Here is a 15,530-nt window from a genome sequence, read left to right on the forward strand (position 1 = left end):
TTGCCTCTACGCGGTTTAGTTTTTGTTTTTCATTACAAAAAAAAGGACCTCCTCCACGTGGGCGGAGTCATCACAGCACGGCTGCATGAAACTGCTGTGACTTCGTTTTATACGCGACGCACGCAAACTAGTGACGAGTGACTTGTAAAGCAGTGTCATTAGAGTCAGTTATTTCAAAAGATTTGTTCGCAGGCTTTCAGCAGTGAACTGAATACACCAGACTCCACTGTTAAATTATGAGACTTTAGATATTTACTTGGTAAGTGTTGGAAATTACTCCACCTTTTTTCAAGATTGTGAAGTCTTTTTAAAGGGACAATGTGTAGTATTTATGGGTTTATATGACCCAAAATCCACTTTTTTATACATATTATGTGCTCCTGCATTGTCTAGTCGCTGTATAATAGTTTTTGTTTCATTTTCGTAGTGTTTCAAAAAGTCATGTAAAATAACATGGTCGCGGGCCGCGGTCGCATAGCCACTGTTAGCAGCGAGACGCCATGTTTCTACCGGAGCCTGTAAGGACAAACGCGAGAGAACAAATCAATCATCTCTTTACTTGTAGCAGAAGTCCCGCCTCCTCTCTCTCCCGCTTCGTCTGCTACGGCCGCGGTAGCTCGCCCTCTCCCTCGCCTCACGAACCTCATCTGCTGACACGGAGAAAGACGACGAGGACGACATTTGACCAGCTGCGGATACCGTAGCGCTCAGGGAAGGGAGGGGGGTGAGCAGAGGAGCAGTTCTTTGTTGTAAATTTCAGCCTCTCCTCTAGATGGCACTATAAACTACTTACTTCACCTTTAACTGATGCACAGTTCGGCATTGTTCGCTTTCATTCTAGTGCCTGAACGTCTTGCTCGTGACTCTTCCTGTGACGACATCACGCATAGTATCAGCTCAGCTCGCTTGGAACTTCACCACAGCAGGTACTAAAAAAAAAAAAGTACCAGATACCAGGTACTATCGCTAATGGATATGCAAAATAGCCATGTTGTGCCGTGCTGTGCCGAGGTGAGGAAAAGAGGCTTAAGATCCACCGTGGACAACACTTCTTAACCCAACACAACTTTGCGGGAGCTTTAAGCAGCTCCTTCAGCAGACAGTAGACCGCTGCACCCACAGTGCAGGTCAGAGTGCTTCCACGTGGGTCCTTCATCCAGAATCTCACCAGGAAACCAACCTCATTTGTGTTTCAAGGAAAACACAAGTTTCCATGGTTACCGTTGCCTCTTGTTGTCTCCTTGGACCAAAGCAAGTGTGTGTTCCCAACTGAATGGATAAGTGCCGCGGTGCAGGGAGCACGGAACCGTTGTGAGACCTCTGTGTGGAAAATATGACCTGGACTCTTTGGGTTATAGGGTTGAGTGGATTCTTGCTGAGCATTTTTCCGTCTCTTGAGCTTATTATACACGGTAGCGTTAAAAAGGTATATTTTCTTTTCGGTCACAGCCTGCACCAGCAGCCAAATAAGTAATTACTGCCCGCTGAAAGCACTAAAATGTTGACTCTCCATGCCCCCCTCTCTCCCTAACACCACATATATAAGCCACAGTTTAGAGCAAGCAAACGTCATCGTGTTAAAAAAAATCCATAGTTGTTTATCAGAATCAATTAACACATCTTCATTAACAGGTGCAGCGCTAATTTAATTTTGCATGAAAATGAACCCTCCCAATGATCCGACCCATGTCAAAACTAAAGCCAGAGGTGTGGAGGAATGTGTGTGTCACTAATTCTAATTCCACTCAGAGGTGGGTCTGCCGTCTGCGACTGGCTGGAGCGGAGATTATTTTGAGAAACGTTTCCATAAAACAACGATGAGCGTCGGGATGATTTCTCATTTATATCGGTTTATTACAAAAAAAAGACAATAATAATAATAATAATACATTTTTAAGTGCCGTATTTACAGTTGAATTTTCATCTTCAAATAGTCCTTTCAACCGTTTCAAAGGAGAAAAGAGCCATGCTTTTATGTGCTCCGGTGCATTAATGGATCTATATTTAAAATGTGTTTTATCATATCAAATGATTTTGATGCTTTTAAATATCTGTCTTTTTCCTCACTTGAATTGTTTACACATCTAATCCAGAGTCCATTAAAATAAAATCTTCTCAGTCAAACAGCAGGCTGCTAATATTTAAATGAACACCAGCAGGTAATGGGGAAAATAAATAACAAGGAAAGCCAATAATAGACTCCACTCCTCTGTTGGAATGGCATGTAAAATGAATACCTACATTGGACAGGGCGTTGATATTGCTGTGCATTAAAGCTCACATAGAGAGGTCCTGTTGCACATATATGTGAGTTATGGAGGTCTACTTACATACATTAACTTGTTTTTATGGTCAAAAACCTCCTCGTTGCTGCAAAACGAGCCGATCGGAAATCTCTCCTCACTGAAGCTCTCGTCAGCCGAGCTGATTCAGACTGAAATCTCACCAGAAGACAGAACTGTGTTGTGATTGGCCAGCCAATGAGAGCGTTCTCAACTGTCTTGTGATTGGCCAATACCTGGAAGAGACGTAATTAGCACACCAGCTCTCGGTAACGCAGCTCCCCCCTCTGGAACGGTGGATGCACTGCTACTCATTATCAAAACATTGTTTAAAAAATGGCTTCGTCACGACTCCCCCGCCGCCGCAGTCCCTTTTACGTCTTTGACCCGGAGTCGGACACAGAGTCAGAAGAGAGTGTCGCAAGTGAAACACCTCCACAACGGACGTTCTTCTTCTTCTGCGGTTCAATGTACGCAACGGGATGTGCCCGGACTAGTGCCCGGAGCAGGAGGATCATGAGAAATGCTGTTTACGTAACGCTACCAGGCATTTTCAGAGCGCTCGCAGAGCCTGAGATTACAAAAACACAAATGATAGATAGATAGATAGATAGATAGATAGATAGATAGATAGATAGATAGATAGATAGATAGATAGATAGATAGATAGATAGATAACTTTAATCTAACATAGATAGGTAGATAGATAGATAGATAGATAGATAGATAGATAGATAGATAGATAGATAGATAGATAGATAGATAGATAGATAGATAGATAGATAGATAGATAACTTTAAGCTAACATAGATAGATAGATAGATAGATAGATAGATAGATAGATAGATAGATAGATAGATAGATAGATAGATAGATAGATAGATAGATAGATAGATAGATAACTTTAAGCTAACATAGATAGATAGATAGATAGATAGATAGATAGATAGATAGATAGATAGATAGATAGATAGATAGATAGATAGATAGATAGATAGATAGATAGATAGATAGATAGATAGATAGATAGATAGATAGATAGATAACTTTAAGCTAACATAGATAGATAGATAGATAGATAGATAGATAGATAGATAGATAGATAGATAGATAGACAGACAGACAGACAGACAGACAGACAGACAGACAGACAGACAGACAGACAGACAGACAGACAGACAGACAGACACAGACAGACAGACAGACAAAAAGTGCATTTTAACATAGATGAACACAATGTGTGTGTAAAATCTCAGGTTCAGTCAAAAGTGGAGAGTAGAGCTTCAGAGGAAGGTTGCGTTTAAGTGGCGACTCAGTCAAAATATGTAAAAATCAATCAATCTTTCTACTTTACCTTGACAGTTTCCCTCCCGCCACTCCAATTGGATTCAAGTTATTCCTGGATGTATTATTTTAGTCTTAACAAGGTCCTCATTCGACCACACATAGTGACTGATGGAGTGAAGACAATATCAGTGACTTTTCAAAAAAAAAAAAAAAAAGAAGAAAGAAAGAAAGAAAAGGCATCACTACTGTATGCTTTGTTCTTTACCCGGGTTTATTATTTTTGAGATGCTGCTCTTCAGAATATGCCTTGTCTGAGACTAATCAGTTGTTTAATTTTGCCAACATCTTCGGAGCCATGTCCCCAAGTCAGGTAATTAACCTTAAACAGCAGCAGCTTCCCCCTGATAGAAAAAGCCAGTGGTTATTCACAGCATTATCTTGCTTCAAAATCCCTACATAATCCCCACAACACCTCCTGGCATATTGGTAGATAGATGGAGGTGGGCGGGTTTTTAAGTGTGATAGATGGAGTTTTCTTCTTTCTGGCTGTTGCTGTTTGCTGCTGCAGCTGCTGCAGCCTCCTCCTCTGACCTATCCGTCTCCAGAGAGCAAGGGATGAGCCTGAGCCGCCACATAGTTCTGCTGAAAAGCCTTTTGTTGTTTCTCAATCTGTATTCAGAGGGAGTGCAAACACACACTCTATACTCATTGTTTGATTGATTGTTATTTTTATTTAGTATGTGGCAGATGTATTATATATGTGTTTAGATTCCATTAGCAATGGGGAACTCCGTCATAGACACAGATTCACTTCTACAGTCGTCCGTCACATTGTTTGATCATTAAAGAGGTCAATTCTGTGCAGAATTTGTTGTGAAATATTGATAAACAATCTGTCCGTGCATCACATACTTATCTTTTGAGGGTCACGGCATGATATCTTTACTCCAAAGATAGGCCTGATAGGATTTGAATTGAGTAATTTGTGAATGGTCTGTATTAATAAAGTGCCAGAGTTGGAAAGTAATGAATTACGTTTACTCACGTTACTGTAATTGAGTGGTTTTTTTTGTGTACTTGTACTTTTAAAAGAAAATTTATTTGTAATTTTACTGTTACTGTACAGTATGTTTTTTGGAAGTATTCTGCTTCGCTACATTTTAAATCGCATCTGTTACTGAGTAAAATAAATGTTGGCCCTAATTTAAATAAATAAATAAAATAATTTAAAAATTTTATTAAAGTAACTATAAGTAAGTTTTAATCTGAGTAAATTTTAAACAAGCTATTTTTTTTTTAACTTTAAAGGGGACATATTATGCAAAATCTACTTTTTAATCATTTAAATCCTTATATTTGGGACTCTGGAGGTCCTATCAGTCACCAAAGTGTGAAAAAAGATCTCTCACTCATGTTTTTCTTGTCCTCCTCAGTCTAAGTACAGGAGATACTCCTTGGGATGTCACAAAATTCCTGGAATTGTTGTCTTGTGGGGCTCTGCTTTTTGGCCGTAAATCACGAGAGAGTGCTTGCGAGGGCAACAGCATCCGAAAACCGGAAGTCCGCAAAGTCCACGAAAAGTTCTATTTTTGGCTCCACAGTGCAGCACAGAGTTCTACACAAACTTCCAGCCTCAGAGGATTTATCTGTCCAGTGGATACATGTTATATATGACGGCAATGTGCCTGCTAGAGCCTGCAAATGATGGCTTTTCCATATGCTAACTGCTGTTCGCTCCCAGTAGCTTCCTGTCCTTTAAGTTTCATTTTACTTTTTTTTTTTTAAGGTGGACCTTTCTTGTCTTAGCGTATTGTCAAGTGTCCGACTCGTGACCTTCCAGATGGATAATAACCCGCTCTGCCTCTGATCCACTGCTGCTGTGACTTCCTACAGTAATTCAATCTCCTAGTTAGTGACTACACCTATTGAGAAAGTGACCTACACTCAATAAAAGTAAATAAATAAAAGTGCTAAGTAGAACCATATAAGGTTCTTCAGCTTAAATAATAAAGAATAAATAAAAAAATAATAAAAAAATAAAGGTTCCACCAAGAACTCTTTTAAAACCCTCTCTGGATCAAACTGGTTCTCACTGGAACCATTCGTGTTACCAAGAACCCTTGAAAAACAGAAGCAAATGGGTCCAGGTAGAACCTCAGGACACTTTTGGAACCCTTATTTCTAAGAGTATATACCTGACTGACCATGCGCTTTGGAAGTCAGTCACGTAGCGATGTGAACCTGAGAGAATCACAGTTCAAATCCATTCACTCGGTCTTATGCCTTGTTTTACCTGAGCCAAATGTGAAAGGTGCTGGCCAAAATCCTCTTATAAAAAAAAAAAAAAGAAGAACATCCCCCAAAATGTTCCATAAAACCTCCGCTTAACACTTTCATGTCACCCCAGAGGCTAAAACCATATGATTTACTCTAGGTAACAATGTGGCCTTTTCAATGCCACAACCCTGAGGCCAAGCATTAATCTACTCTGTCTGCTATCTGTGCAGAAAATGACCTTACAGGGCTAACGTGGTAATTGCAATCACATCCGATATCTTATAGGAGCCTCGGTAATGTCGACGATTTAAATGCGACAGTTGCATCTTAAGGGATTTTTTCCGCTCTGAAAGAAATGTTGTTCTTTTTCAGAGAGAAAATGACATTGGCTTCTCACTTTGAAGTGAGACAATCACTTGTGTCTGGATACACAGGCTGATATGTCTCAGCAGTATCAATGAAGGAGACGTGACTTGGGTGGGGAAAACGTTATAGAACGAGATTTGGAAGAAGACCGTTGGATCCGTTTGCGATTTAGATTTCTGAGTTATGATTATGGAGTTATACCTATTTCCTTGCAAAATATTAATTATTGTAAAAAGTAAAAAAAAATGAGAAGAAAACAATGTAGAGTTTACACCTTACCTTTGTGTAAATTACCTACAGTTACACATCAGAAAATGATGATACTGAGAATTCACATAGCACTATGTTTGTTTGTGGTAGATAATTAGAAGCATCATGGAGTCAGGGTAACAATAAGAAACACTGTCATGCAAACTTCTTTTCTTTTATTTATAACATGTTTAATGTATTTCTCTTAATAGACCTCCATTTTTAAATCTGTCCATATATAATAACCTCTGCCTACAAACGCTCACTTATAATGACCACATTGTTGTTTACATGCATACAAAAAACAGAAGTTGGAAGCAATTTCTCGTTTTACAGGAGAGTTACAGTGTGTGCCAAAGCAACTTCTTGGCAAGAACGCTACGGTCAAGCAAACCAGCGGCGGTGCCAGGAAGATAATGTTCCTATTGAAAGAGGGGGGGAAAAAAATCCCTCTAAAATGGCACCCCGTCATTTTTAAACTTCTGTTTTTGAACAGTTTGTCTTGTTAATCCGTGTGCTTCAGATTAAGTCGCCTTTTGTTACCTTTACAGGCTTACGCCCTAATATTAAACTAATAATGGTGATAGCATCACTATTTGCACAGGCATGAGAATGAATCCTCCTGTCAGATCATTGGCAAGAAAGTGAATAAGCACATAGATGCCAAAAATGTTGACCTTCCCAGTTATCTATTTTAAATCTAAATGAACACATGTCTAAAATGCTCAAGTTGGAGGCATATTCTAAAGAATGTATCCCCTATTTTGAAGTTGGAGTACAGTGGGTGGTGAGGACATAAAAGCATACTCTGTTCTCCCAAGATAAATGAAGCTAAAATTACACAGAGACTGGATACAGGCACTGGAAACCTGCACAGTATTAAGGTCCTGGTGATACACGCTGTTGACTAATAACTCTGTTTTTGTCACGTCAAGTAAGAACAAACTTCCAAGTGGACACTGTATATTTTCACGTTTTAGGGCAAAACTTTCTTGCTTGTCATTCTTGTCATTGGATTTATCAAGTGCGACGACCAATGATGGAACCTCTGGTGTTGAAAGATGTTAATGAAAACAGCTCAGATCCAAGAAGATCTGAGACAACATCTGACATTTGAATAGTAATGCGTAATTGCAGATTCAGCGTGCCAGGTCTGATAGTTAGTAAAGGCCACATTATACTTCTCCGACTGCGTAATGCGTTATCCGACTGCGTAACCACGGAGACCACTTGAGCCTTCATACTTCTGCGTCGTGGACGGATACGCGCTGCAATTTCCCGCCCGATCAGTAGGGGTCGCTGCGCTAGGTTGTTGTGCTTTTGGCTACAGTTAGCAATGGCGTCCGAGAGAGAAAGAGAGAGAAAGACTGTTGTTGTTGAAACAGTGGCCACTTTTTCGCAGTTTTAAGATAATTTGAGGCGAGAAATTGGCCATTTAGAGTCTAAACATGTGCTGTGTGTATTAAGATATGACGTATTTATAGTTTGGCAGCGACGTTGTCGGCGGTGATCAGCTCCGCCTCTGTGGACGCTCGGTGCGCACTGTGAGCCGGCACAGAGCAGCTTCGCACGGCCTGTCCTGAGGACCAATCGCAGCTCTTGCCGTCTCCGTTGTCTCTTGACGGAGTGACGGACACTTAAAAAATATTTTGTGCAGTCGGAGACGACGCAGAGGCTCTGCGACAGGCTCTGCGTCGAGGCAGAGGACTCTGCGTAACCTACGCAGAGCACTTTACGAAGGGGTATAAATTGGGCTTAAGTCTTGACATAGTGTATCCGGTCCAGATGCCTGGCAACCTTGGTATCAAGTGAGGGAACCTTGAAAAGGTGCCTAGTTTGTGTCTTATCCTAAGTTATGGGTCGTAATGTTGTCCACCAGGTCTTTGTCATGAGAATATGTGAGTAATTTAACTGGAAGTTGGCTTTTCATTGGGAACCACACATAAGAAAAGGACATAATATTTCCGGCCTTCCACATGTGGCACTGACCTGCCGTTTCCATTTGTTACTGATAGTTTTGAGTGTTTGTACGACATTCTTAAGAAACCTCCATTCACAAATGACTTGAACTCTTTGAATGGAAATATCTGGGCAGTGTTTTAGTTTTCTGTTTTGCGCCACGTTGTAAGACAGATTCTGTTCAGAGTTTCCTGAGGGTTGGAAATAAACGTGTCTGTGGCGTCTTTAAATGATCATTAGCCACCAGATACGAGGAGGGGAACTCGATATTGTGATGCTTTAATCCCTTAATGTCTTAGTTCTGTGATGAGCATACTGAACACAACACTCTCTCCATCAAAGTCAGTGTGCAAATGCACGTCTTTGAATAAAAAATGCTGTTCAAAGTGGCCTCATGGGCCCATTACAAGTGCTGCATGTTTGTGTGTAGTTTGCAACAATGGCGAGTTTCCAGGGCAACCTTAAGCTTTTTTATTTCAGGACAATATGTAATCAACTATGAGTCAGACTTAGCTCATTTTATCAAGTGAAATTCACACTGCCTGTGGTGATGAAGTGTTGTGTACCGTGACCCAATCATGGTGTTGAGATGTGACTTGATTAACGCGTTGGCCTTGAGAGTTCTGATTTTTTTAGTTTAGTTGTTAGAACGGCGCGGGGTTTCATATAACACGTGCGTCTGCGACATTGTTTTCTAAGGATCGGTCAACGTGATCTCGATGTGACCAAAGTCTTTTGAAGTCCATCCGGTTGTGCACCGAGCATTTATCATTATTTGAGATTTTTAATTTCCATATGATGAATCAGTTCCTCCTTCCCTTTAATGTTTCTGACAGTCAACCCATTTTGCTTCCAGCAGAAAACAGCTGACCTATTTAGAAGTGAGCAGTAGTCTGATGATGCCATCAACGTACCATTCCAAACACTCTTACAGAAACTGTTCTTTTCATATTATTCAAGTGTGGCTGTGAATTTAGGAGTCAATTAACCTCTAATCTAATAAAGTTCCTCCTGAGTCTCATTAGTTATTGAATACAAAGTGTGAAAATGCAGGCAGAGGATTATTAAGATATTCTTAATTGGTTTTATCCCTTTTTTTTTATTCTCTACCACTGGTGAAATCATCTAATTGTTGAAGTCTTGAACTGCATGGAGTTTGCATGTTCTCTCCGTGTGTGCGTGGGTTTTCTTCCAGGTTCTCCGGCTTCCTCCCGCAGTCCAAAAACATGCAATCTAGCGATAAGGTACAGTGAATTTGACACTCTAAATTGACCATAGGTGTGAATGTGAGATGGTTGTTTGTCCACTCTTACACTCACGCCTACAGTCAATTTAGAGTGTCCAATTTGCCTAATCCCTAAATCAAGTTTTTGCACTGTGGGAGGAAACACACACACGCACACACACACACACATTCTTGTACTTGCTGCATACTGAGGACCAGGTTAAAGAGCTGACAAAGTGAGGACCAGCATTTCCACTTTATAAATCAACACAATTACAAATATCTACTTATATATAAAATTTGACCCAAAATGTTTGGTCCAAAATTTGAAAAAAAAAATTGACCCAAAATTTGACAAAAACGTCATACTATACTGTCATCCAACATTTGAAAAAAAAATGTATGCAAAATTTTTGGTCCAAAATTTGAAAAAAAAAAATGGACCCAAAATGTTTGGTCGAACATTTGAAAAAAAAATTGACGCAAAATTTTTGGTCGAAAATCTGAAAAAAAAATTGATGCAAAATGTTTGGTCCAAAATTTGAAGAAAAAAAATTTGACCCAAAATGTTTGGTCCAAAATTTGAAAAAAATTTGACGCAAAATGTTTGGTCCAAAATTTGACAAAAAAAGTTATACTATATACTATGTTGTCCAAAATTTAATTTTTTTTTTTTTGACAGAGTATAGCATGTTATAGCAACCTAAGGAAGTGATTTCAATGAAAACAAAGTGAGGACCGACCAAAATGTCCTCACTTTGTTGGTTAAAAACCTTCCCTGGTCCTCAGTATGGCGCAAGTACAAGAACACATACACACACACACACACACACACAGGGAGAACATGCATGCAGAAAGGCCCACGATCCGACCGAGTCTTCTTGCTGCAAAGGCAAAGAGTGCTTCATTCCATTCATATGTCGGAAATTATGAACGGTCCAACCTTGTAAGATTGACACTATGTGTCATTTAGAATCCTGTTGATGCATTAAAGGTCTAATATGCAGTAAGTAGATCCAATAAAACTGCATTTCCACCAAGCAGGACAGTGTAGTTTAGCTCACCGCGCATGGAATACAGAAACATCTATTGTTGACAACCTTTGAACCAGCTCCAACCTTAAAGTTGCCTTTCAATTAAATAATTCAATATTTCATTTAATCGTGAGAAGCCGAAACAGATGGTGCAGCCCTATACTGGGCGTCCGGATTTATTTTAAGCGGTAGAATTCACACCAAAACTTTCTGTGGGCACTTCTTGGGTGTTTTCAGCCACAGTCCAACTGTTACATGAGTCACTCCATGGGCAGCGTGGGATTGTCACCTGACGACACGGGATCTAAGCACCGCGGTGCTGAGAAGCAGAGAAAGTTGTGTGTGCACTCCGTTTGTTTGTATTTAAAAGGTACCCAATACCGTTTTAACCCTGGCTCTGTTTTTAATTTTGCATTTAAAGGGGACATATTATGCAAAATCAACTTTTTAATACTTATATTTGGGACTCTGGACGCCCTATGAGTAGGCAAAGTGGGTAAAAAACTCCGAAAGTGCAGGCGAGGGCAATAGTATCCAGAAGAGCGGAAGTCTGCAAAGTGTTCTATTCTTGGCTGCACAGTGCAGCACAGAGTTCTACACACACTTCCAGCCCCAGAGTATTTACGTGATACATTTCATATATGACGAAAATGTGCCGGCTAGAATCGGCAAATGATGGCTTTGCCAAATGCTAACTGCTGTTAGCTGCCGGAGCCTCAGTTTTGTAGTTCAAAGAGACAGGCACTGAAAACTGAACAGGGCTGTTTTGGCAGGGTGATTGAACTGCTGTGGTGCTTCATCCTTAAGGTATTTTGACCAAAGCATGTCACAGACATGTTCATTAGGACACCAGGGAACAAGGTTAACTTGGAGAAAAAAAGGGTTTAATATGTCTACTTTAAGAATGTTTCATGCAGCCCTTCAGAATCTCACCATATGTGATCGCGGAGCTCCTGGGAGGTTTTTCACTGCCTGCCCTGCAGAATTGTAAATTCACATGGTGTTTGTGAAATGGTTTGAGAAAGTTCCTGAGTTGCTTGACCCTCCTGCACTCACAGATTCATGAGGCAGCGCTATTGATTTAAACAGGTGTAAAGGCGCCTTCACCTGCAGAGGAGATTTAATCATGTCAGAGAGCTACCAGGTTATTGCACAAGACACTGTCAGTGACACCACAGGACAGTATTTTTTTTGTCAGGGGGATGAGACGAAATTAATTTTTACTTTCACCTTATATTGTGGTGAAGCAGTGGCATACAGGTCCACGGTATGTTTCTGGGAGAATGCTGAAAACTGAAACTCCCAGAAAGAGGTTAATAACATTTTATTCTTGAATGGGCGCTGAATTCATATTCTGCTCAGTTTTAATGTATTCAGGATCTGTGCTCATCCTCTTTGAGGAATCCAATCATATAGTTCTTTACTCTGGTGAGTAAGCAAATTAAGTAGTTTTTTAGGGCACTTTTTTCTTTCACATTTTTCAAATTCATCTATTTACATATAGATAATCAAGGTCCATGAAGGCACCTTATAAGGTTACTTCCTCGTCTGTGGTAAGAGTACAAGAATATACGAGAAAATATACAAGAAAAACACATTTTCAAACATTTAAGAACATTGTTTTACCAATCCTGGTCCTCCAGGACCCCTGTCCTGCATGTTTTAGATGTTACCCCTGCTCCAACACACCTGAATGAAGTTTCCATCATTGTTTATTGAGATATAACAGTAGATACAGGAGAAGACTGAGCCGTTTGACCGTACTTTTTGCCTTCCGGCACTGCACTGAAGTTTCGAGCGCCGCAGGCCTTTCGCTAATTGGCCAAATTTCACGATGACTTTCTGTAACGCGCCTGGATCTCTGGATATCTGCAGAAGTTACCTAGTATAGTCCTTTGCCCGGTAAAGGGTTAACAATCACAGCGACACTGTCCTCAAATTTCAATCACACTTGAAAAATGCATCTTAATCTAAATGTAGATTTTTGAATATAGACCTAAAGCCCAATTTATACTCCGACAGATAGCCCGTCGGGCGAGCCTCTCCGTCGTCTCCGGGTTCCATGAAATCATTTTTAAGTGTCCGTCACTCCGTCGAGGGACAACGGAGACGGGAAGGGGGCTGCGATTGGTCCTCAGCAAGTCTCTGGGCAGCATCAACGGGCATGCGGTGGGTGATGATTAATATGAGGTTGCACACGGCGTTTCTTCGTCCATGTCCCTCATCGGTCCAATAAGACTGTTAAATTTGCCTGCCATCAGTCTCGGTACATTTAGTGGACGTACATACCACCTCAGAACACGTCTCCTCAGTCTTTCACGTCTCCATTTTTGTATATCAAAGGTATCTATGTTTCGACGTCCCAATTCTCAGAAAAAATTAAGTTGAGGGCCGAGTTTAAGGGCTGCATCGCCCTCAATATTGAGATTTTCCGAGACCACCCTTGGGAGCAAGGGCTACCCAGAATGCATTGGGTGTTTTGCCATAACAAAGATGGCGCAGAAAGCAGCGAAACGAGTACGCTACAAATTAAATTTTCTTTGTTAATAGAGATATAAAAAATATGAAAACCATTGTATTATCTTAGTTTAGGCCCATATTATGGATTACTGACGTCATTGTTGCGTAACATTTATTTTTATTTTTTGTCAATAGCCGGCCGGTGCGGACAATCGATGGTTTACTTTTCAATAAGCCGTGGTGTGTGGTAACTTGTCAGCTGAATATGCCCGTGGTTGTGGTATTTGTTTGAGTATCATCTTATAACTAACTGACAACCTAATAACTTGACTGACAAACGGATCGTAGTAAATAATCCTGACGTAAATGTGTTCTTCTTCTTCTTCTTCTTTTTTGGAGTTGACCGACTGGACGCAGCTTTCGCGTTATTCTGCCCCCCGCAGTCTGAAGACGTATCTGCATTTAAGGGGTGTCCCATTTCTAAGTGACAAAATAACCCTCAACACTCGGACTCAAGGGGTCTCCGTGGTTAGGCAGTTGGATAACGCATTACGCCGTTGTAGAAGTATAATGTGGCTTTTGGTCTTTAGAGTTACTTCAATGTCATTCTAGGTCTATAAGTTCTTGTACTGTGTGGGTGTGTGTGGGTGGGTGGGTTTGGTGTGTGTGTGTGTGTGTGTGTGTCGGTGGGTGTGTTAATAGGCGAGCGTGCTCCAACTTATTTCAATCCCTATGTGAAAAGGCTGATTATCTCACTCGGTAGCTTAAGTTTGAGGGGAGCAGCAGCACAAAGCCCTGCAGAGAGAGCGAAAGACGAGTGGAGTCAGCATGGCCCAGAAAAGTAACTGTAAGTTTTCTCTTCTAATTATGTTAATCTTTTCTGTAATTTATAAAAAAAAAATCTTTTAGGTGCACTTGATTACGAACAATAGCACTAATAAGACAGCTAGGGTGTAAAATGACTTGTGCTAACGTGCTTCGGTGACACATAACGCACACAAAAAAACAAAAGATCTTTTCTTTGCCGCATTACAATCCTCACCTCCCTTTGATTTTCCTTATTAGCACCTTTGTAGAACATAATTATTTTACTTGTCACACCTCAGACTCAGACTCCGGATATCGTTTGGAGAAACAATGCTTTCATAATTTTAAGAGCAGTTTTCACCTTAGGTTGTCACCAGGTTTCATATTCTCGTTGAATAGAGTTAAATTTTAAAAAAAAGAAAAAGGCGGTGGCGTTCTGTAAGAGGGTTTATCGATGAACTATTTTATTTCCACAAGTTACATGAGCCGCACTGAGCCTATTGTGAAATCCTGCAGGAATCTTTCCAGTGCAACAAGCAGATTAGTCTCACTGAGCTCCCATTCTCTCCCTCTGTGTGTCCTGCAGTTCATTTCTCCATCCGGGAATACGCACCATCCGACCGGCTTGCGCTCACGTCGCTCTGTCGTGACGGGATACGGGAACACGTGTACCCGGCCTTCTTCAGAACCATGAGCCACCCGGACCACGTAGGCATTGCTCTGAGTATTTCCATGGCTGGCTATGTGTTAGGTGGCAGCTCCTACTTCCAGGCTTTGCTCTTTGGCAGCGCATGGGCCGGCCTCCTTTATTACTGCTGCCACGAGATCTACGAAGGCTACGTGATGAGGTGGCTGTGCACAGACATGGCCGACGTTCAAAGCAGCTATCTGGACAACCCAGATAACGGTTTCTGGGTGGCAGAGGCAGATGTTAAAGGCCGGAGCAAGGTAGTGGGGATGTTGGCAATGGTGGGAAAGAGGGGAATGGAAGAAGCCGAGCGGTTTGACGACTTGAACGGAGGAGTGGCTGCGGGAAGCTCAGAGTTTTTCCATGATGCTGCTGGAGACGGGAGTTATGGCGAGATGTCCCACGTGGTCGTGGCTTTCCCGTGGCGCCGCAAAAACGCCGGCTCGCTGCTGATGCAGAAAGCCCTGGACTTCTGCAAAGAGCGAGGCTACGACCGGCTCGTCTTGGACGTCGGCTCGCCGCAGACGGCGGCCATTTCTCTGTGCCGCCAATTTGGCTTTGTCAAAACGGCGACGCACGGCAACACGCACGCCAATCGCTGGTTCTCCAAACTGGCCAGAATAAATGTGATGCGGCTGGAGAAGCGTGTTTCGCCTTAAACGGACGTTGTTATACCTCAACTGTGCGGCACATTCACAGTATTCGCAGTTAATTTATGCTTCTCGTCTTATGTAACGCTCTCTGCTGAGTGACCTCCGGTCATTTAGGTCTCCAGCTTGCTATCATGGTTGTGTGAATAATAATAAGAAAAGAAATACATTAAATTTCATGTTTTTTTTTTCCACAAAGCAGCATTAATGGTCTTGGTTTCCTTGTATTTCTTCGTGCCTTGATGT

General features: G+C 41.3%; 1 protein-coding gene across 1 annotated transcript; it reads left to right on the forward strand.

Moving 5' to 3' along the window:
* Positions 1-13,967: 13,967 nt before the first annotated feature.
* On the forward strand, positions 13,968-15,293 carry LOC310932234 (putative N-acetyltransferase camello; the record flags this gene model as incomplete). The annotated part of the gene is made up of 2 exons (XM_083895526.1): positions 13,968-13,986; positions 14,533-15,293. The coding sequence occupies 2 exons, from the start codon at positions 13,968-13,970 to the stop codon at positions 15,291-15,293; spliced, it is 780 nt and encodes a 259-aa protein (XP_083751652.1).
* Positions 15,294-15,530: the final 237 nt, after the last annotated feature.

The sequence above is a fragment of the Microchirus variegatus genome (assembly GCF_963457635.1).
Source record: "Microchirus variegatus genome assembly, chromosome: 9".
Taxonomy (NCBI): domain Eukaryota; kingdom Metazoa; phylum Chordata; class Actinopteri; order Pleuronectiformes; family Soleidae; genus Microchirus; species Microchirus variegatus.